Source organism: Pan troglodytes, chromosome 18, assembly GCF_028858775.2.
Source record: "Pan troglodytes isolate AG18354 chromosome 18, NHGRI_mPanTro3-v2.0_pri, whole genome shotgun sequence".
NCBI classification, from domain to species: domain Eukaryota; kingdom Metazoa; phylum Chordata; class Mammalia; order Primates; family Hominidae; genus Pan; species Pan troglodytes.
Genome location: NC_072416.2, coordinates 4,452,246 through 4,474,654, shown reverse-complemented (window position 1 = coordinate 4,474,654; position 22,409 = coordinate 4,452,246). Strand labels below are relative to the sequence as shown.

At 61.9% G+C, this 22,409-nt stretch overlaps 2 protein-coding genes across 16 annotated transcripts; one reads left to right on the top strand and one right to left on the bottom strand.

Moving 5' to 3' along the window:
- Window positions 1-1,999: 1,999 nt before the first annotated feature.
- SYNGR3 (synaptogyrin 3) lies at window positions 2,000-6,327 on the top strand. Its single transcript, XM_016929191.2, has 4 exons — window positions 2,000-2,232; window positions 4,006-4,243; window positions 4,688-4,830; window positions 4,915-6,327. The coding sequence occupies exons 1-4, from the start codon at window positions 2,134-2,136 to the stop codon at window positions 5,122-5,124; spliced, it is 690 nt and encodes a 229-aa protein (XP_016784680.1). The 5' UTR covers window positions 2,000-2,133; the 3' UTR covers window positions 5,125-6,327.
- Window positions 6,328-9,713: 3,386 nt separating this feature from the next.
- On the bottom strand, window positions 9,714-21,873 carry ZNF598 (zinc finger protein 598, E3 ubiquitin ligase). Of its 15 annotated transcripts, none has more exons than XM_016929192.4 (12): window positions 21,577-21,873; window positions 15,616-15,728; window positions 14,991-15,120; window positions 14,521-14,732; window positions 14,206-14,453; window positions 13,635-13,752; window positions 13,056-13,243; window positions 12,451-12,541; window positions 11,559-12,316; window positions 11,028-11,184; window positions 10,765-10,915; window positions 9,714-10,647 (listed from the first exon to the last, which is right to left on the bottom strand). In XM_016929192.4, exons 1-12 carry the CDS (start codon window positions 21,799-21,801, stop codon window positions 10,294-10,296), a joined length of 2,745 nt encoding a protein of 914 aa, XP_016784681.3. In that variant the 5' UTR covers window positions 21,802-21,873; the 3' UTR covers window positions 9,714-10,293. The 15 variants fall into 15 exon arrangements, with proteins under 15 accessions (XP_016784681.3, XP_009428357.4, XP_054524683.1 ...); XM_009430082.5 differs by having other exon boundaries at window positions 14,206-14,423; XM_054668708.2 differs by having other exon boundaries at window positions 12,469-12,541; window positions 14,206-14,423.
- Between the last annotated feature and the right edge of the window lie 536 nt (window positions 21,874-22,409).

The window sequence follows — 22,409 nt, the reverse complement described above, 5'->3', positions numbered from 1 at the left end:
TGTTGGCCAGGCTGGTCTTGAACTCCTGACCTCATGAACCACCCACCTCAGCTTCCCAAGGTGCTGAGATTACAAGCGTGAGCCACTGCGCCAGGCCAGAGTCTGTTTTTGAAGGCATCCAGGCCAGTGGAACTCTAGTGCAAGGAAAAGTTCTGGCTTGAGCTGGTGTTCCAGAGCTGTTGACACGCAGACCAAAGGAGTTAGCACAGAGGGAGAGACCTCCCCAGGATCGCGCCCTGGGCTCCTAAGGCTCACAGGTCACAGAGGAAGGACCCATGAGGGAGGAGGACCTCCAGGAGGGGCATAGTGGCTCACGCCTGTAATCCCAGCACTTTGGGAAACCAAGGTGGGCAGATCACTTGAAGTCAGGAGTTTGAGACCAGCCTGGTCAACATGGCGAAACCCCGTCTCTGCTAAAAATACAAAAAAAAAAAAAAAAAAAAAAATTAGCTGGGTGTGGTGGCACACCTGTAATCCCAGCTACTGCAGTGGCTGAGGTAGGAGAATCGCTTGAGCCCGTGAGGCAAAGCTTGCAGTGAGCCAAGATTGCGCCACTGCACTCCAGCCTGGGTAACAGAGTGCGACTGTAACTCAAAAAATAAATAAATAAGTAAATAAATAAATGAGTCGACAGCAGCATCAGACTTGCCCTTGGGATTGGCACGGAGAGGTCAGTGGCAACCTTGAGTTTAGGTGGCGGTGGGAGCTGATTCTGCCGGGTCAGAGGGAGAGAGAGGAGGGTGTTGCAGGCAGAGTTTGCTGCTAAAGGAAGCAGTAACGTAAGGCAGCTGGAGGGGAGGGTGGGGTCAACAGTGTTTGGCTTTTAGGAGAAAGTGCAGCATGTCTGGGTGCTGATGTTAGTGATGAAGTAGAGAATGAATGACACAGAGGGGAGGTCTGTGGCCAACAGGTGAGAGGGGTTGTGATCGGACGCACAGTGTGATGGACTTGGAACACAGTGAGTAGCACCTCTGGCAACACCTGCTCTGCTCACCTGTGTCCAGCAAGGCTGAAGAATGAGCTCCAGGGGGGCTGGGCCAAGCAGCACCATGTGTGCACCCGGCTCGTGTAGCAGGGACCTGGGTTGCTTATTATCTGAAGTACAGGGTGGTAACAGTCTCTGCCACTACACAGGTCAAGCGCTTGGCGCTGTAAATGTCAGTGCAGACATCTCAGTGCTCTAGACAGAAACCTAGGAGTCATCTGAACTTCCAGCCTGCTAGGAACATGAGGAGAGGGACCTTGTTGCACCCAAGGCTGGGGTCTGTGGAGGGGACTCAGCGGGACACAGGGCAGCCAGGCACCACCCCCACCCGACTCCTAGTCTCTGATGCCGCTCCCTGCCCTCCATTCCAGACTAGGCGCCGCAAGTACGCTGGGGAGACCCAGGAGTAGGGAGGGCATTGGGAGCACCACCACCTGGCCACGGGCAAGGAGCGGAGACACCGAAACCAACACTCCCAGCGGCGCTGGCCACGGTGGCTCTGCCCCCTCCCTCAACAGGTGCTCCTGGGGCCGACGCCTTTCTTCCCACCAGATCCTCCCCGCCAGAGGCTAGAACCTGTGATAGCAGCTAGAGCACAGTGGGGGGCCATAAGAAAGACCCCAGTTATCCATCTGGTCTTCCTGGGACCAGGGCCAGGGAGTCGGTCCCCTCTCCCGTGGGTTGGGGGAAGATGCTGCAGCCCGTGGACCTCCTACCCCTTTACTCCCTCACCCAAGTGCCCTTCCCAGAGGAGCGGACTCCTCCTGTCTGTCCTCCCGGCTATAGCAAAGTCTGCGCCCAGCGCCCGAGCCCCACCCTGCCCCCGGGGACCTGGCTGGTGGGTTCCTGAGGATGGTCTCCATCTCGGGACCGGGGCAGGCAGGTGGGGGTGGGGGATGGGAGGTGGGCGCGGCGGAGGGAGAGGAGGGACCCGGCCCCGCGCGCATGGACCCAGTGGGGGGCGCGGCCCCGCCCCGTCCCGCGCGTCCCCGCCGCGGCCGGCGCGCGCTCCCGGGAGGCGGCAGCGGCTGCAGCGTTGGTAGCATCAGCATCAGCATCAGCGGCAGCGGCAGCGGCCTCGGGCGGGGCCGGCCGGACGGACAGGCGGACAGAAGGCGCCAGGGGCGCGCGTCCCGCCCGGGCCGGCCATGGAGGGCGCCTCCTTCGGCGCGGGCCGTGCAGGGGCCGCCCTGGACCCCGTGAGCTTTGCGCGGCGGCCCCAGACCCTGCTCCGGGTCGCGTCCTGGGTGAGTGGTCCCTGCCCGGGGCCCCGCTCCCGCCCCTGCCTCGCGACCTTCAGGCCCCTACTAGCCCCCTGCCCCCTACCCGCTGCCGCCTGCTTCTCGCCCCCCGACCTCACTCACTCTCATCCTCGCCGGCCCCTCCCCCGCCGGCCTCAGGTTGGGGTGACGTCACCGGGCAGGGCGCGCCCACCTGCGGGCGGAGGAGGGGCCGGCGGCGCCGGAGAGGGACCTTGAGAGGTCACCGCCGGTCGCCCCTACCCCTACCTCCTCCCCGGGTCTAATTTCAGTCCCTTTCCGCAGCCCTTACTCCGTTTTTCCTGTTCTCGTGACCTGGAAGCAGGGACGGGGTGGGGACGGAATTCTCCGAGGGGCAGGAGGGGGCTACGGGAACCGAGAAGCGCCTCCCCTTCCCCCGCACACACACCCTCGGGTCTCCTTGGCAGGGAGCCTGTCCCCTGGCCCCCAGTTCCAGCTGTGAGTTGAGGGAGGAGAGGCTCTGGGCTGGGAGGGCTTCCTGGCGGCGGTGTGGGAGGCAGGTTTGGGAGCAGCCTAGCCCACTGGGGCATCCCTGGGAGGGCCCTGCTGCTCCTACCCTCCGGCAGGGGAGGTGGCAGTTGGGTGCTGAGCTCTGGGTTTTGTCCAGGTGGCAACCTCTGGGCCAGCCGCACCTCGGCGCCTGTCTTGGAGGAGGGCGGTGCCCACGGTGGGGCAGGGGCTTTGGCCTCCCCTGCGGAGTGGCTCTGACCAGACCGGGAGGCAGGACGCTGCGTTTTGGTCCGAGCGCACGTCCCGACTTGTGGCCCACTCTTGGGGACAAGTGCATGTCCCGGCTTCCCCCTTGGCTCGGTCTCTCGGAGCTGGAGCGGGAAAGGAGCGAAGGGATGAGGTTGAGGCTGGAGGTCGTTTCTTGGAAACACAGGGCTGCCCCGTGCAGCGCTGGTTAAAATGACAGCGGTCCCCCTCATGCCTGTCTCCCGGAACTGGTGGGCAGGAGGCATTGAGGTTTGACGGAACCTCAGAGGTCAACGGTGTCATCTTTTCAGCCCAAACACTTACAGGTGATATTAATAATCAGTCACGTGGGGGCTGTCATCCCTCGGGTACCCACCACGTGCAGGAAGCTGGGTGGACATGTCTGTCCCAGCACTGCATGAGCTGTGCCCGTCACCCTATTTGCATGCTAGAAAACAGGCCAGACAGTTCCCAACCGCGCAGGAAGCAACAGCTCCGCTGCCTCCATACCCTCCCTCCCGCCCCGCTCTGCCTGCTGCACTCTCACCTCCCCTTCGCCGTGCCGGCTCCAGCCTGGGAATCGCGGGCCCAGGTGAAGGCTCCTGTTCCCACACACTTGAGTGGGCTCCAAGGGGACTCCACGGGCCCACGCGGTGCAGAGTACCTGGCTTGAATCAACCCCGGCTTTTGTCAGCCATGTGATCCCGGACAAGTCACTTCACCTGTTGGGGTCCCAATGTCCCCCGCATTTATAAAGAGAATAAGAACAATGGCGATCCCACGGGGACTTTCTGAGGATTTGGTGAGGGGACGCATGTAAAGTGGCTGTTTAACACAATGTCTGGGCATAGTAGATGCTCACTAAACGGCCCGTGTTGTCAATAATTACTAAATACGCGAGGGTTCGGGAAAGGAAGAGGTGACACCGCCCCCCACCCAGATACGGGCCTGGGAACGCAGGGACAGGCCCAGGGGCGTGGGCGCTCGAGGCGGGCTCGCAGAGGTCGGGTCGCCGCAGGGCCCTGAGCGCCGCGCCGCACGCAGGTGTTCTCCATCGCCGTCTTCGGGCCCATCGTCAACGAGGGCTACGTGAACACCGACAGCGGCCCCGAGCTGCGCTGCGTGTTCAACGGGAACGCGGGCGCCTGCCGCTTCGGCGTCGCGCTGGGCCTCGGAGCCTTCCTCGCCTGCGCCGCCTTCCTGCTGCTCGATGTGCGCTTCCAGCAAATCAGCAGCGTCCGCGACCGCCGGCGCGCGGTGTTGCTGGACCTGGGCTTCTCAGGTGGGCGGGGCCGGGACGGGGAGCTGGGGGCCGGGGCGGTGAGCGCGGAGAGCCTCCCGGGTGGGCGGGGAGGGGGCGGGGCCTGGGCGGGGAACGCCGCTGGAGTTTCTAGCTGGGCGTGGCCGTGACGAGGGGCGGGGACTGAGGCAGGGAGTGTCAATGGGCCTCCCGGGTGGGCGGGGAGGGGGCGGAGCCTGGACGGGGAGCGCCGCGGGACTTTCTAGGTAGGCGGGGCCCGGGTCTGGGCGGAGCCTGGGCGCGGAACGGGTCTGGCGCTCCCGGGTGGGCGGGGTCAGCGCAGGAGAGGGAGGCGGGACCTCGCGCCACGCGGCGAGCCCAGGTGAGGCGCCCCAAGCCTCGGGCCCACCGACCTTTCCTCCTCCGGGCGAGGCCGCCGTGGGCCACCGCGTGGAGCGTCGCCCTGACGCGCCGCACTGTTCGCAGGACTCTGGTCCTTCCTGTGGTTCGTGGGCTTCTGCTTCCTCACCAATCAGTGGCAGCGCACGGCGCCAGGGCCGGCCACGACGCAGGCGGGGGACGCTGCGCGGGCCGCCATCGCCTTCAGCTTCTTCTCCATCCTCAGCTGGGTGAGTGCGGGGCCCGGGAGGGCGGGGCGAAGGGGCGGGCGCTCGGCTGATCCCGGCTGACCCCGCTGACCACGCCCCGCGCAGGTGGCGCTCACCGTGAAGGCCCTGCAGCGGTTCCGCCTGGGCACCGACATGTCACTCTTCGCCACCGAACAGCTGAGCACCGGGGCGAGCCAGGCCTACCCCGGCTATCCGGTGGGCAGCGGCGTGGAGGGCACCGAGACCTACCAGAGCCCGCCCTTCACCGAGACCCTGGACACCAGCCCCAAAGGGTACCAGGTGCCCGCCTACTAGCGGCTGGCAGGCACAGACCAGGGCTCCAAGGCCACCCCACCAACGCAGGCCCCAGGGTCTCCGGGACCTCCCTTGGGTCCTTCCAGCTCAGTGCCAGGGACAGAGTAGGTGGCCGCTTTGCGCCATCCGGGGCCAAGAGGGGGTGGACCCGCGTGTCTGGGCTGCCCCTGCCAAGTTCCCCCAGTCCCTCAGCACCTGGCCCCAGGACTGAGGTCCTGAGAAGGGGATAGCACTGCCCAGGACGTGTGTCCCTAGCCTGGAATGGACTGGCCTGGGGAAGGCTTTCCCCTCTTGGGCCACACCTGCTCACTCTGGTGTTGGGGGTCCAGCTGCCCTCTACGATCAGGTGCAGGGGCTGCCCAGGACAAAGCGGGGGCAGGGGAAAGACACCACCCTCGCCCCAAGACTGGGGATCCTGGCCACTGTTCCCATCCCATGTCCCTGTGGGTAGTGACTGTCTCGTTTCTGTCATGGTGGTGCGTCCCGTCCGGAGCCACTCTCCACTTTCTCTCACAGGCTCCTAGAACAGCCCAGCCCTGTCAGTGTTGTGATCATGGTCCAGTCTTCGGGTTTCACCTCCTAGTACTCCACAAGCTGCTCCTCTCTCTGTGGCCCCGGCCCCTGCCCAGGTGTGGGTGGTTCTGGCCAGGAAGGCACAAGGTAGCTGTGGGCCAAGACACCAGCCCTGTCCTAGCCCTTCAGTAAGACCTTGCCAGGAGAGGAGAAGGATGCCTGGGTGCCAGGCAAGACAAGCCCCTCAGCAGGAGAGAGGCCCAGAGGCTCCAGCTGGCCACCGTGCCCCACGAGATGGCCCCTGTGTGGTTCCCTTTACCTTGGCTTCCTGGCCCAGTCCCTGCCTCTCCACCTGCACCCCGCTTCCTGGCCCAGTCCCAGGTTGGAGTCCCTCTGCGTAGCTGACTACTCATGCATTGCTCAAAGCTGGCTTTTCACATTAAGTCAACACCAAACGTGGTTGCCACATTTCATCAGACAGACACCTCCCTCTGGAGATGCAGTTGAGTGACAACCTTGTTACATTGTAGCCTAGACCAATTCTGTGTGGATATTTAAGTGAACATGTTTACAATTTTTGTATATATCACTCTCTCCCTCTCCTGAAAGACCAGAGATTGTGTATTTTCAGTGTCCCATGTTCCGACTGCACCTTCTTTACAATAAAGACTGTAACTGAGCTGACTGTGACCTGGACGCTCCTGGAATCATTTCTACCCCTTCCCTTCTGGTGCCAGGGATTGGTATCTGAGAGGCACCAGGGCCCCACAGGAGGGGACCGGGAGGTAGAGGCCAGGCTGACCCCCAGGCTCTGGGGGCTCCAGGTCCATAGGTCCCCACCACCACGTATCCCACTAGTCTGGTTCTCTGAAATGCTGCGAGACCCCTTGTTTTTTTTGTTTGTTTGTTTTTGTTTTTGTTTTTGAGATGGAGGTTCACTCTGTCGCCCAAGCTGGAGTGCAGTCGTGCAATCTCGGCTCACTGCAACCTCTGCCTCCCAGGTTCAAGCAATTCTCCTGCCTCAGCCTCCAGAGTAGCTGGGATTACAGGCGCCCGCCACCATGCCTGGCTAATTTTTGTATTTTTAGTAGAGACAGGGTTTTGCCATGGTGGCCAGGCTGGTCTCAAACTCCTCACCTCAAGTGATCCACCCACCTTGGTGTCTCTCAAAGTGCTGGGATTATAGGCATGAGCCACAGCGCCCGGCCTGTTTTTTTTTTTGTTTGTTTGTTTTTTTAAGACGGAGTTTCACTCTTATTGCCCAGGCTGGAGTGCAATGGCATGATCTCGGCTAACCGCAACCTCTGCCTCCCAGGTTCAAGTGATTCTCCTGCCTCAGCCTCCCAAGTAGCTGGGATTACAGGCATGCACCACCATGCCCGGATAATTTTGTATTTTTAGTAGAGATGAGGTTTCTCCATGTTGGTCAGGCTGGTCTCAAACTCCCGACCTCAGGTGATCCACCCACCTCGGCCTCCCAAAGCGCTGGGATTACAGGCGTGAGCCACCACAACGGGCCTAGAGTGAACCTGTTTTTTTGTTTTGTTTTTTTTTTTTTTTTTGAGGGAAAAATAAATAAATAAATAAATGCCTAGGCTAGAGTGCAGTGGCAAAATCTTGGCTTACTTTAACCTCTGGCTGGCTGCAACATCCACCTCCTGGGCTCATGTGATCCTCCCTGCTCAGCCTCCTGAGTAGCTGGGACCACAGGCATGTGCCACCATGCCCAGCTAATTTTAAAGTTTTTTGTAGAGATGGAGTCTCCTTATATTGCTTGGGCTGGTCTTGAACTCCTGAGCTCAAGTGATCCTCCCACCTTGGTCTCCTAAAATGCTGGGATTTCAGGCATAAGCCACCGCGTCCAACCCTGATGATTTCACTCTTATGTCCTAGCATTCTATAACGCTGATGAGAAGGATGCTAATGGTACCATTTGCATTGTTTGTAAGTTATCTTGTTGGTAATGATTTGTAGGGTTCTTTTCTGTAAATCCTTGTCTAGATAAGAATTTCTTATTGTTGATCCTGTTTGGTCCTTGATGGTTTGTTTTCTCTCTTGGTGTTGGGGTGAGCAGTCACAGTTTTTCGCATGTCCTCTTCTCGCCACCTTCTATTCCTGGGACTCCTGTAAGATTTGCCGTGAAGCCTCCAGTGCCAGGTCCCTATTCCATGGCCTTCCATGGCCACGCCCTTCCCCACTTCTCACCGCTACCTTTTGCAGTTACATCCCCCAGCTTGGGTTTACTTTTGAACCCATCTATTGGGGTTTTTATCTCAATTACTTTTTCATTCCTAGGATTTTTGAGACAGAGTCTCACTCTGTCACCCAGACTGGAGTGCAGTGGTGAGATCTCAGCTCACTGCAACCTCCACCTGCCAGGCTCAAGTAATTCTTGTGTCTCAGCCTCCCAAGTAGCTGGGATTACAGGCATGCACCACTACACCTGGCTAATTTTTTGTATTTTTAGTAGAGATGGGGTTTCACCATGTTGGCCAGGCTGGTCTCGAACTCTTGACCTCAGGTTGTTATCCACCTGCCTCAGCCTCCCAAAGTGCTAGGATTACAGGCATGAGCGACTGCACCCAACCTCATTCCTAGGATTTCTAACTGGTTTTTTTTCATAACTTCCTGGTTGAATGAAGCACAGCTAAGAACCATCTCTGGAGCCAAAATGCTGGCTTTGCCCCTTTCTAGCTCAGTAATCCTGGGTAAGTCTCTCAACCTGTCTGTGCCTCAGGTTCTCCTTCTGTAAAAGGGCCGTCGTGGTTCCTGTGGCGTGGGAGGGTGACAATTACTGTGGTGAGGGGTGTGGAGCTTGCAGCAGTGCTTGTCACAGCAACTGCCACTCAAGTGTTGCCCCATATTCCTCTAGCTCTTGCTCCTTAAGAAGTCATTTTTTAGCCAGGAGCGGAGGCTCATGCCTGTAATCCCAACACTTCGGGAGGCCGAGGTGGGCGGATCACCTGAGGTTGGGAGTTCCAGACCAGCCTGACCAACATGGAGAAACCCCGTCTCTACTAAAAGTACAAAAAATTAGCCAGGCATGGTGGCGTATGCCTGTAGTCCCAGCTACTCGGGAGGCTGAGACAGAATCGCTTGAACCTGGGAGGCGGACGTTGTGGTGAGCCGAGATCACGCTATCGCACTCCAGCCCGGGCAAGAAGAGCGAATCTCCCTCTCAAAACAAAAAAGTCATTTTTAGCCGAACACAGTGGCTCATTCCTGTAACCTGGCACTTTGGGAGGCCGAGGCAGGAGGATTGTTGGAGCCCAGGAGGTCAAGGCCAGCCTCGGCAACATAGCAAGACCCCTTCTCTACAAAAAATATCAGCTGGGCATGGTGGCACACACCTGTAGTTCCAGCTACTCAGGAGGCTGAGGTGGGTCACCTGAGCCTCAGGAGGTCAAGACTGCACTGAGCTGCGATCACACCACTGCACTCCAGCCTGGGTGACAGGGCCAGACCCGGAAAGAGAAGTTCTTTCCAATAACCTTAAGGAAACAGCCCATTTCCCAGACTGCTCTACTCTTCTGTGGAGCTGGTCTTGCTTAGGAACCTACCATCCCCTGCCAAGTGGGCATCAGCTGTGAGGCGCCTCTGGTGTGGGGGGAATGCAGGTGGCCCCTACCCAGCCTCTCATCTCCTAGCCAGCCCCAGCATGGCCATCACCCAGGGGACACAGTTGAGTCCCACTGTCCAAGTCCTCAGCTACAGGGGGGCAGTGCCAATGCCGCCACATGGCTGACCCAGCCCCTCTGCAGCCACTGACCTTGGCTCTTCATCACCATGGGAGCCCCTTTCTGCTTGCTTTAGAGAAATTTCCCCACTTTCTCTGATCTGAGGACATATTCTTGGCCTTATTTGAATGTGGCTGTGTTTAGAGCATTTTTCCTACTTCTATGTGCTGGAAGCAGAAAGTGATTACCGTATGTGTCTGGTCTCCCTCCAAAAACCCCAGATCCAGATAATTACGCTCAAATTATTTCGCTGCAGTATTTCAGATGTCCCCTCCACCCTGTTTCTAAATTTGGCATCAGGGTATACTCAGAAGACAGAGAAGCTCAGAACACCAGCTATGCGTGGTATTGCAAAATAAATTTATTTGAAGATAAACTGTCTTATAAAAGGTCAGAGGCAATTTGAGATCCCAGATTCAGCTTGTCTCATAAAAAGATTCAACTTCAAGTAGCACAATTTCTTGTCTGCTTTTAATCCTGAACATTCTTGAAGCACGAAACAGCCAACTGTTTACACAACACACATCTGTGACATCTGACTCTGGCACCAGTGGCGCCGCAGCTTTCAGCTCTGAGGCCCCACGGGCTGCAGCCCTCAGCTTTGGGAGGGCCCAGATCAGGCCACTGTGGCCTCTGGCTTTGCCAGCAACAACAGGTCCCAGCATCCCAGCCCTTCCCTCCCCTGGCGCCTCCCAAAAGCACAAGAATGCAAACCGAGACTGGCCCACCACTGAGGCAGGGGTGGACTCCCGCTTGAGTGTGCCAACAGGGCGGGTGGACTGTCCTGGTGACTTCCTGGTGGGCCTGGCCAACCAAGAGGCCAAGTGGCCTCACCAGGCCTTACCTGGCTGCCTGGCAGCCCGGAGAGGAAGGAGGAAGGACGCTCACGGTGCGACAGCTCTGGCCACGCTGGCGGGAGCTACGTGATGATCCTGGCGATGGCTTGCAGGGAGGGGAAGTCGTCGTCCCGGGCAGCATGCAGCGCCTGGTGGCTGCTGGCGTCGCCATGCGCGAGCACCTGCTGGCAGGTGGGGCACACACGGCAGTCCAGGCCCGCCTGCTGGGTGGTGGCCTGCCACGCGCTCTTCTTGTTCTTCTTGGATTTGGTGCTCAGAGGCTTCTCACGGTTGCAGAAGTCCGTGTGTGCAGACAGGAGCTCCTGCTGCTTGGCCGTGTCGGGCAGCAGGACCAGCAGCTCATTAAAGACCTTCTGGAAATTCTCCCCCAGCAGGTCCCGGCAACTCTTGTAATACTGGGCTGCGGAGATCAGGCCCTGCCACCGGAGAGCCGGACTCAGTCATCCCCTCTGGCCCGGGCCCTGGATGAAGACGGGCTGGCTACCCCGCCCCGGGCCCGCCTGACCCATCTGGACTCCCCGGGCCCGCCTGACCTGTCTGAACTCCCCTGAGTGGCTCTTGAACTCGCTGAAGCGGGCCTCGTCGCTCTGCAGGAAGTCCCTGATGGACTGGATGAGCTGAAGGTTCCTCTCCCGGAAGTTCTCGGGGACTAGGTAGGCCCGTGGGGCAGGCAGCGGCCTGGGTCTGGGGGTCAGAAGGTAAAGAGGAGGTGGAGGCTTCAGCCTTTAGAGTGGCCCAAGGGGAGGGTACCGTTCCTCCACCCCCGGTGGACACCAGGCAGCTCACCCACACTTACGCTTTTGTGGTGGTGGTGGTGGCGGGGCTGGGGACACAGGCCGGGTGGGGGCTAGGCAGAAGGCCAGAGAAGCCGGGGGGCGGCTTGCTGATTGGGGGCACCAGGCCCGGCGGGGGTGGGGGAGGCGTGCCCTTCAGGAGCACCACAGCGCTGAAGCCTGAGGGGTGGCAGGACAAGACCCAGAGAGGACCCTCGCTGACTGCGGGCTGCCTGGCCTCCAGGGCCAGCTTCTGTCTACAGCCACCCCTTCCCTGCAGGGCAGGTGCAGGGCCAGCACCCGCACCATTGCTGCTGGTGTGGCAGGCCCAGCCCACACAAGCTCATGCACCCTCGGGCCTGGGAGGTGCCATGAGGGCCGGTCTCACAGAGGCAAGGAACACAGGGCGGTTAACGGGAGGCTGGAGGTCATGTGGGTGGCCGATGGCATCACACAGGGGTCCCCACCACCCAGATGCAGACTGTGCCTGCGGCTCCAGCCTGACCCCGGCCCCTCCCGACACCCAGGGAGCAGGCCTGAGCCAGCACGCGTACCTGGGGGCGGCGGCATCCGGGGTGGGCAGGGGCCGCCGAGCGCTGGGAAGTCCTCCTGTGGCGTGGGGCAGGGGAAGGACCCCAGGGGCCTTGGGAGCCCAGGGGGTTCCTTGGGGGCACTCCGAGCAGGGGCCGGGCCCTCTGTGTGTCCATTAACGACGACGGCAACTGGCCCCTCGGCTCTGCTGGCAGGAGCTTCCGGGGCCTGCAAAGCCCCTGGGGGACAGGTAGTGGGCGGGGGCTGTGGCAATGTGGTGCCTGGCTTCTCCGAGCCCACTTTCTTCTTCTTCCCAACTTTAGAGGGTTGGATGGAGGCCGGCCCCAGTGTGGAGGAGACGGAGCCCGTGGGGCGTGTGCTTAGAAGCTCCTGCACGGCCGGGCTGCCGCCCTCCTCCTCCTGTGTGAAGGGCGGGCCGCCCTTCCTGCTGCCCCTGCTCCCCTTCCCAGCCTTCCTGGTGGGCTGGCCGCTGCCGGTAGCCTGCGCCGAGAGTGGGAGCTGTGCTACCTTCTTGCTGCTACTGCTGCTGTTCCAGGCAGAGACAAGGCTGGTGGGGGCGGTGCCAGGCTTGGGCACCGAGGACACCAGGGCGGGGAAGTCTTCCTCCTGGAAGGCACTCCTGCCTCTGGCAGGGATGGCATACGGCAGCGCCAACCCCACAGGGCCCGGGGTTGCTGCAGTGGAGCAGGAGGAGTAAGTGGAGGCAGAGAGGCTGGGGAAGTCTTCGTCCTTGAGCTTTGGGCTGGGTGGTGGGAGGGCGCTGGGTGCAGGGAAGCACAGCTGGTCAACAGCTATCAGGCCCCGTGGCTCCATACCTGCCCTCCCGGCACCCACCTGTGGCTGCCCGCACCCGCCCACCATGCACCATTCACCCCTGGGCACCCATACTCTCACCCTGGCACCCCCACACACCCTGGGGCGGCTGGGCCTGTCACCGAGAAGGCTTCTTGGCTTACAGGACCATTTGTCGAGGTTTCCTTGGGGCCTATGAAGAACACAAGGCCCCCAGGTCAGGTCAGGGTGTGGGGACAGGCCCTCTGGGGACTGGCAGTGCAGGGTGCTCTTCAACCTCCCAGGTGAAGGCCTGGAGCGTCCCAGGCACTGTGCCCATCAAGAGCTGGCCACTAAGCTGGACATGGTGGCTTACACCTGTAATCCCAGCACTCTGGGAGGCTGAGGTGGGCGGATCACCTGAGGTCAGGAGTTTGAAACCAGCCTGGCCAACGTGGTGAAACCCCATCTCTACTAAAAATAGAAAAACAAGCCAGGCGTGGGGGCAGGCGCCTGTCATCCCAGCTACTCGGGAGGCTGAGGCAGGAGAATCACTTGAACCCGGGAGGCAGAAGTTGCAGTGAGCCAAGATTCCGCCACTGCACCAGCCTGGGCAACAGAGTGAGACTCTGTCTCACACACACAAAAAAATAAAACAAACAAACAAAAAGAGCTGGCCACTGACCTCCTAGCCCGGGCAGAGCTGCCACCAGGTAGGGCTTACTCACCTGGGCCTTCGCCCTGAGTCCGGGGTGAGCGCCGGGGGACACGGGGATCCTCAGGACCCCGCGCCGCTGCCTCCTCCTTCTTGGGCCTACCACCTTCCTCCTGATCCTCACTCCTGCGAGCCTCCTCCTGCTGCTGTGCGGCCACGGAGGCCCGGACAGCAGCTGCTACTTCTCGGTCCTCTTCTTCCCTGGGACAAGGAGGCCAGCCTTCAGGCTGAGCATGGCCCGAGACCAATGCCTCAGGCGGGCAGTGCCTGGGCCCAGTGTGTGGGGCGGTTATCTGGGGTCTGATGCCTCTGCCCTGCAGGGCTGCCGGGGCGGTGCTTCCTCGTACAGCTGCGGTGACCGCCCAATTGACACAGGCCCCTTTCACCCACCCCAACCCTGGGATCTGTGGCTGTGGCTAGAACTGGAAGAAACAGAAACAAACTTGTGCTCACCAAGGACACTGAACAGACCCTACTGCCACTCAGGACCCCAGAAACTCTGGCCACAATCCCTGACCCCATCCCCACTCCCAGCTTGGCCACTGGCCACAGTCACCACAGGAGAATGTCAGTGGCACGCAAGGTCCCCCACCTTTTGTACCTCCAGCTTCCTCGGCGGCTCTGCTGGGCTCCGCGAGTGCCAGCCCGGGCCACTCGGCCCTGGCGGCTGTACCTGTCCACCTCCTCGTAGTCTTCGCCACCAACGACCCCTGCGGCCAGCAGACAGCCTGTCACTTCCCGGGACCCCGGGACGACAGTAGGAGGAACAGGCCTGCCGTCAAGGCCACACCCGGCCAATGCTCAGGCCTGGACGGCAGAGGCTTTCCTACCCACAGCGCACATGAGCCCGGGAATGGCACAGGAGCCTCGCAGGGTCCACGCCAGCCACGGGCCTCTACGACCTGGGTGCCAAGCCACAGGAGCAGTGGGAAGGGAGAGGAGGAGGGTCCCCGAGCCCCAGGTGGGATCTGCATACAGCAGATGCTCAGTAAAAGCCTCCTGGTCCAGGGAAGGGCCCCGGGCACCCAGGGCAGCAGACCCGAGACCCTGAGGGAGCAAGAGCTCCTGGCACACAAGGGGTGCTCGGGCGCTCCAGCCTGGCCGGATGGTGGGAGGTCAGCTCCTGCACCCACAGCTCGGTCTCATCTCAGGCTCCTGCTCACCCTCGTTCCGGCGCGAGTGCCGTGGCGCGTAGCTGAACTGCAGGTCAATGTGGCGGTTCTGGCGTGCCTCGGCGCGGCTGCGACTGTGGCAGGCTGTCCTGTGGGCCTTGAGGTCGATCTCGGTGCGGAAGGCGTGGGTGAACTGCTCCGTGCTGCAGCGGCCTTCCTCACACAGAAAGTGCTTCTCCCGGAAGTGCTCACGCAGGTAGGCATAGTCGCTGGCAGGAGATGGGGTGTCGGTAGGAGGGCTGCAGCCCGGTTAGCCCCACGCCCTGGGGGAGGGAGGGTCATCTGTCTGTCTGCTGCCCGGCCCACCTGTAGTAGTCCTGGGCCCCGTCCGAGTCGCAGAAGTGGCAGAAGTAGTGGTCGCGGCGCAGGTGCTTAAGCAGCTCATCATTGTCCAGGTAGCGCTCGTCACAGAACTTGCAGAGCGGGTGCCCACGGTGCGACGTGTCATCAGGGTCACCCTGCATGCGATGCCGGGCCAGGTCCTTGCGCGAGTACCACTTGCGCTCATATGTGAAGATCTACAAGGCACAGGAGGCTGGGCACAGGCTGGGGGACCCCAAGCCTCCTGCCTCTTCCCACAGGCCAGTGGCGGTGCAGCAAGGGGCAGGAGAGGGCCCCGCCAGCAGCCAGAGGCCTCCCTGCCACGTGCAGCCTGACCCTCAGGGGGCCATCCAGGGCCAGAAGCAGCAGGTGGACAAGCCCCTCCCAGCCGTGTGGCCACATCCCTTGCACCACCCACCGCCTAGGCTCTCTCCGGGGTCGCTGGGGGGGCACACCTGGAGGTGCTGGAGGCACAGCCGGCAGCAGAAGAGCTCATGCTGCCTCCGCATGTGCTGCTCCAGGTCCCCGAAGAGGCTGAAAGGTGGCAGCTCGGGGCACCGCGGGCACTCGTGCTGCAGCAGCTGCCTAGGAAGACACCGAGAGCCGCCCACGGCCCCAGGACATTCAGTGTCACCGCCGGGAGCGGGGCCACTCACCAGGCCCCAGGCCCGTGACCCAGGACAGATGCAAGGCCATGGCTGTGCACATGGCTTGGGTCAGAAGCCTGGCTCTAGCCCTGAGCCCATGAGCTGCCCCTCCTCTGAGAGACCAGCCCTGGGACAGCTGTACCCTTTATAGGATTTTCAGGCCACGGGCCTGGCTCACACACCTCGTGTGCCCCTCAAGGTGCCCCCGAGGCAGGTGCTGCGCCACCTGGGCATGCCTTTCCCCAGCGCAACCACCAGCTCTACCCCCAGGAGGGCCTGGTAAGCCTCCCCAGTCACAGGACGGAAACCCAGGTGCCTGGCCCCAGCATTGGTGCACCAGGTGGCCCCCGAAGTGCCTCCGGTTGTGAGGAGAGTGGGACGTGAAGGGCCACAACCACAGGGAGGCCAGGACCCAGGGAGAGGCCCTGCTCACCTGTACAATGCGTACACCTTTCCATCTGCAAAGTAGATATCATATTTCTTCTCATGCTGCAGCTGGTGGATGGGGATGGTGGCGAAGGCAGGAAGCCTCTTCCCAAAGACCACCTAGAGCCAAAAACCAGAGGGGTGGTGAGCACGACTGGGATGGGACCCCCACCTGGGATGCAACGGAGGCTCAGAGGCAAGGGAGCCCTCACAGACCCTCTAAGAAGGAGTGAGGCATAAAGGGTCCTCCTAGGAGGCCCCAGCAGGCAGCGGCCCCTGGCACCCTGGCCTAGGCCTCCCCTCCTCACCCCAACCCGCTTGCCTAGGGTCAGGGGCAGAGGACAGAGACACAACGCCAGGCCTCTCCACCAGGGGGCGGCAAGGCCAGTCCCGAAGCAGCCACGCCCCACCGGCCGGGGCCCTCACCCAGTGGCTCCACCCTGTGGGGAACAGAGCAGCTGTCGCTCTGCGGAGCTTTCCAGGACAGAGAAGAAACGTGTTCCAAGCAGCTGCTAAGGGAATACCAATGGCCGCCAGCCGGGGATACATCAGGTGACAAGGCCCGGCTACCCTGTCCGGCGCCCCCGCCCCCACGTTTCCATGGCGCCTTCACGGCACGAGGCTCAAGCCGACCACCTCAGCTCCGTGCATCCTCAGCAGGCGCTGCAGAGCCTCTGCGTGGGCCCCTTCCCAGGGGTCTCTGTCACCTGCAAAGCTGGCTGCCAGAGGACTTGCCCGTCTGCCCTGTGCCCTCCACAGACAGCCCCGGCATCCCTGCTCAGCTCAGCACCCCTGCTCTCCACGAAGCTCTGCTGGGGAGGACCCTCGCTGCCCCCATGCCAGCAGAGATTGGTGCCACCCACCCCTTGGGTTGGTCAAGCCCCCTTCTGGCTCCATCACTGTCCCAAGCCTGGCACTGGTCACTCGCCTCGGCTCTGGGCCCTTAGAGCAGCTCAAGGCCTCAAGTGCACATCCAGGGCAGGGGGACGTCCTCACCCGGGCAAGGGTCACGCCAAGGTCATGTTAAGTTTACCCTTAGCCCCTTAGCCAAAGAGAATGTCGGGCTGGAACGGCCGTGAAGCTGGGAAACCTGAGGCTTGGCAGGAAGAGCCAGTCCCACACGTGCTCAGGGGGTCCTGGGGTGTCTCTGTCCCCCAGAGCAGCTGGTTAAATCTGACTCCCCAGGAGGGTCAGGAGCGCCAGGAGAGCTCAGCCCCCACTTCTGCCAGGACAGGCTGCTGTGCTGCCAGGGGCGTGCCCCCACCCCACCGACAGGAGCCGCTTCCACCAGGGCGGGGTGGGCGGTGCGGGCTGCAGGAGCAGCAGCCCAGGCCTTTCCTCCCCTGGTCACATCAGGCAAGGCTGGGCAGGATGAACTCGGCCGCCTCTGCGTCCCCGTCACACGCTGGGCTCAGATGGGCACTTCATCACAGCTGCCTCCCACGCGCGACGTCTTCAGATGGGAGTCGCAGCCCCACCCAGAGCCCCATTACAAAGGCTGCCAGTCACTGCGGGCCACATCACCCTGACCTGTCCCCTGGCTCCCCTCCCCCGGAGCAGCCTCTCTGCACACCCCAAACACAGGGAAAGGCCCTGGGCTTTGTGCGGCCTCTTTTCACAGCAGCTGCCCTCGCGGCAGCTGGCACCCAGCCCTACCTTCCACTCACTCCCAAGGGCGCCTCTCCAGCCCGACCCTCACAGGCGCAATCTGTGCAGCCACTCAGGGTGCTGCTGGGACCCAGAGCACGAGCCTCCTCGGGGAGCTGAGCGGAGCCACTCAGGGTGCTGCTGGGACGCAGATCGCGAGCCTCCTCGGGGAGCTGAGTACCGGGACTCCCGGGAACCAGACAGGGCCACTTCCCCACCACAGCTCCCGAAGCAGCAGGCAGGCGGGCGAGGAAGCCAGTGTCTGCCTGTGAGGTGGCCAGGCGAGCAGCCTGTGAGGGAGGCCCCAAGGCTGCCAAAAAGCATCCAAGCCCATCAGACTCCGAGGAGAAACGACTTCCTTCCCCAGAGGAAACCCGTGCCAGGGGCGTCCCCAGCCCCACCTCCCCACTTTGGCACCCCTCCTTTCAGCCGCACGCCCTCATCCACCGTGGGTGGCGGCGACTCAGACTGCGGGCACAGGGGCATCCCAGGCACCCCTAACACGCAGCCAACCTCCACTGGTGCGTCCCCCGAGTGCCACCCGTGTGCGGGCACAGGGCCAGGCCCCGCTGAGGAGCACATACACTCCTCTGTCCTTGCCGCCTGGAGGCACCCATGCCCCATGCGATGCTAGCACATCGCAAGTCCCAAGAAACCTATGTGGGACGGCACTGGTGGGGCTGGCGGACTCGGTCAAGGCAGCCTCTCTGAGGCCAGGGAGCAGCTGGGGGTGGAGGAGCTGTGGGGAGCTGGGCAGAGGCAGGGCCAGGCCGGGCAGATCCCAGGTGCACTGACAGCACCCAGATGAAGGACCCAGGGTGGGCCAGCACAGGAGGGCCACATGCCCCATATGGAGTCTAGATGGGCGTCCATCTGCACAGCAGCTAGAGCAGGTACTCCGAGCACCAGGGGCAGCAAGACCCAGAGTATTCGTCCCTCCTGAACAGCTGGGAGGGGTCACCTAGGCAGGGCACCTAAGCGGAGCAACGAGACAGGGGAAAGGAGACACTGGGTGGGCTCAGGAACAGGAAGAGGCTTGTGAAAGAACAATGGCTGTGAGCAAGGTGGGCCCAAGGCCACAATCACTGGAGCAGGAGGGCGTGCAGGTTTGGGGCCGGAGTGAGAAATACCACCTGATGGTGGGGGCCTGAGGCTGCCCATCCTCAGACAGGCAGGGAGACCAGGACTGGCCGCCCAGACCTCAGGAGCGGGCAGTGGGACAGCAGTGCAGCCTGGCATGGCCAGCATCGCCCTCCCTGAGGGTGAGGAGGGGGCTGGACAAGGCTGCGCCCCACAGCACAGTGGCCAGGGTGGAGTCAGGCACGGTCCACTAAGGAGCCAAACAGCAAGACCCTCCCCCGCCTGGTGGTTCCAGCACAGCCAGGCTGGGAGTAGGGGACGTAGGGGACGTGGAGGCCAGGGGAAGATGGCTGTGGGTAGGGGACTTGGGGGCCTGGGGGAGATGCCTGGGGTGGGACTTGGTGGCTGGAGGGAAATGGCTGGGTTGGGACGTGGGGGCAGGGGGGAGATGGCTGGGGCTACAGAGGGAGACAACAGGTCTAGGCCGCCCCAGCAGGAGAGGGTCACGTGTCTGAGGACAGAAGTACAGAACCCATGGGGAGAGGCTTGGGGATGGGCTGTGCAGCAAATGATGGGGGGAAGGGCACTCTACGTGAGCCCTGGAGACGGCCAAGCTAGGCCCCAAGGAGAGCGAGAGGCAAATGGGGTGAGGCCTGCTTAGGAACAGGAGGCCCCCAAGACCCCCTACAGGGACAGGTGTGGTGTCTGCCTGGGGCCTTGCTGCTCTACACTCCCCAGCATGTCATGGGCACACAAAAGGACAGCGGTGAGGGCCTGCCCACACGTGGGGAGGGGGACCCTGGGGTTGGCTCCCAGGGCCATCTAGAGAGCCTAGACCTCCAAGGAGCCCAGATGGGGACAGCAGCAGCAGGGAGCATCTTACAGATGGCCAGGGCCATGGGGGACGGGAGCGGGGTGGGGGGACAGCAGAAGCAGGGAGCATTTTACAGATAGGGCCAGGGCCACCGGGGACGGGAGCAGGGCGGAGGGGGAGCAGTAGGAGTAGGAAAGCATGACCCGAGCCAGCATGTCACCCTCCTGACCTGGGACCTTGGGTAACTGTGGGCTGGCCCTCTGCGCCCCCTCCCACTGCCTGCCTGTAAGGTGCAGGTGGGCTGCCCTGGGGGGCTTGCAGCCTCATCAGGACTCCTGCAGTAACACCAGGGACCAGAGCAAGCTGGAGAGCAAGATGCAAACAGCAGGAACCGACCCTTGAGAAAGACGCAGCCAGGAAAGAGGCCCAGAACGTGGGGGTCCACCACCCCAGGACCTCTGTCAGCCATGGCCAAGACCAGCGCCCCCACCTCCCACGGAGGGGAGCCTGCCTCGGCTTCCACCCTGAGCACCTGCCAGGGGTCAGGCCCATCTGGCTCCTGGCCTGAGCAGCAGCTGCAGCCTCCACAGGGAAGGCCTGGGTCCAGGTGTGTGGAACTAACAAGCACATGGAGCCAGCCGATTCCACACGGCATCCTGGACACTTTCCTCACAATTTTCGCAAAACCTTAGTCCCATAAGGGAGGCCAAGGCAACGCCAGGGTTCAGGAGTTGAGGGTTGCAGTGGGAATTCCTGAGCACGCATGGGACACAGAATATATTCAGGGGATGGTGCTGAACTCAGTAAGGAAAAAGGAGACTAGAGTGAGGCGGCAAGCTCAAGATGGGAAGAAAATAGGACGAATGCAAAGGAGAGGAGACCAGCAAACAGCAAACTTTCCAGGAGCCCCTCCTTCAGCCCAGTAAGGCGGGGCAGGCCCTAGAGGAAGCCGGCTGGGGGCACCCAGTGCCAAACCACACCCCGGCTGACAGCTCATGCCCGCAGCCCCCAGCCACAGAGCTCCTGGAGGGTGTGGGGCCTACAAGGAATGAGAGCGGGCAGAGGCTGCCACAGTAAGCATACGCAGATGTTCACTCATGTCTTGCATCAGACCTGCAGCCTGGGTCGGGACCTCACGTGCCAAGAACTCCTTAGCGTCTTCTTTCCGGAAGGAAGCTACAGGTGTGCTGGGAAAGCTAGCTGCTGGAGAGTGAGGTCATGCTACGCAGGACTGGCTGGCAAGGCAGGCCCTGGCAAAGCCAGGAAGCGCCCTGAGGAAGCCACGGGCCAAGGTCCTCTGTGACTGTTCCTGCACCCCAGATCTCCCCGGGGTCTGGGTCGGCCTCCTCCTGTCACATGACAGACTGATAGAATCTCCAAATGTCTTTTTCCAAAAAGGGCACAGACTATATGCCCACAAATTGCTCCGAGAATTGCAGCATCTCTTCAACTCCTTTGATGTAAACGTCTACTTACAAAAAAGAAAAAAAAGGAAAAAAAGAAAAAACCTACACCTCAATGCTGCTCTGCATCACTTCTGGGGAGAAGAAAGTTAGATTCCTGGCAGATGTCACCAGCCGAAGCCTTCTATGAACAAACCGGGGGAATTTCACAATGCTGGAAGCAAACAAATCTCTAAGCTCAGCAAACCAACGGGCTCCAGCCAGGTGCCCACAGCCAGCAGCTGGCAGTGCAATGAGGGTGGAGGAACGCTGCATGGTACCCTCTGACCCCTCCACGGCTTCCAAGTCTGTACAGTCAAAAACGTCTCCCATTCACTGCGGAGATGAGCGCCAAAGGTGGGGGCGGCGGCGAGGAGAAGGAAAACTTCCTAACACTTTTCTCCCTTCCCGCCAAGAAGCGGGAGGGGGCCTTCCCCTCTGACGGTCAGGTCTCCTTCCGAGGCTAGTGTCACCTCCACTCCACAGAGGAAAACGTCAGTCTCGGAAGGAGTTTGCTCAGGGTCATCCAATGGGGGCCCAGAAACACAGCTGGGCTGAGAATGCCCAGAGTTTGACGCCCTGCTTCCAGGACGGATGGCCTCCGCAGAGTCCCCCTTGCCTTGTTTCCTCGACCCGAATGGAGGCCCCTGGAAAATAAACTCCTGAAGACGAGCAGGTCACCGAGTTCTCCATCTGATCAGGACCCTTCCTGAGGCCCGGCAGGAACCCCCGGGACACGGGGGAAGTCCCCAGGCTGTCCCCACAGGGCTTGCCCCCTCCTGCAACCCGCTCGGCCGCCTCCGGCCTCCAAGCCCCAACGCCCTGCCGTCAGCCGCACGGCCGGGACCCCGCCCTGGGTGGCCCCACCAGGCCTCTCTCGGAAGCCGGCGCCGCCGGGCCCACGGCCGGACCTCAGCGAGGCAAAGTCCCCATCCGGTCGCCGGGAGCCCCGCTGCCCCCGGGCCGCGCCCCCGGCGCCCCGCACCTGGCGCAGCTCCTCGCGGCACACGGCGCAGTAGCGCTGCTCGCAGAGCACCCGCATCTTGGTAGAGCAGCGGTAGCACACCGGGTGGTCGCAGCGGCCCAGCGCCGTGGCCTCCAGGTCTCCGCAGCACAGCACGCAGCTCCCGCCTCCCCGCTCAGGAGCTGCCGCCGCCGCCGCCGCCTCCAGGGCCGCGCGCCGCCCCTCGGCGCCCCCCGCCGCCGCCATGGTCCGGGATCCGGCCCCCTCTCGGCCGGCGCGGCGCCGCGCGGCCTGGCTCCCGGCGGGCCCGCCCCTTCCGGGCAAACGTCACCGCCCCACCCAGCAACGGGCCCGCCCGGCGGAAGTGCGCGTCGCGACTTCCGCCTCAGCGCGGCGCCGGCTAGAGCGGTGGCCCTGATAGAGGCCGCTCTACCCTGAGCCGACTGCTCGGAGGTCCGCGCGGCCACGCAGCCAGCCCCGGGCTCCTCTGGGCCACGCGTGTCATGTCAACACTCGCCGGGCTCCACGGACTGGCGTTGTCAGATGAAACACTGCACAACTGGTTTGCATCTCAGATGAACAAGGGGTCATGTCTTAGTGTAAGTATAGCCCAAATATTGATGGGCTAGGCTCATACTAAAATGCTGCTCCTTATCTGAAATTGACATTTAACTGGACCTGCCGTATTTGTATTTGCTAAATCTGGCCACCTTATTAGGAAACCGGTCTCTGGTATTTGGAACACACACAAGCGTGGTCCCGCCTCCACTTCCCTAATGCCCTGTTTAAATCCCTACATGAAAGACAACGTGAAAGGCAGCACGTGGTGACGTCCATCTCGCAGCCCAGGGCAG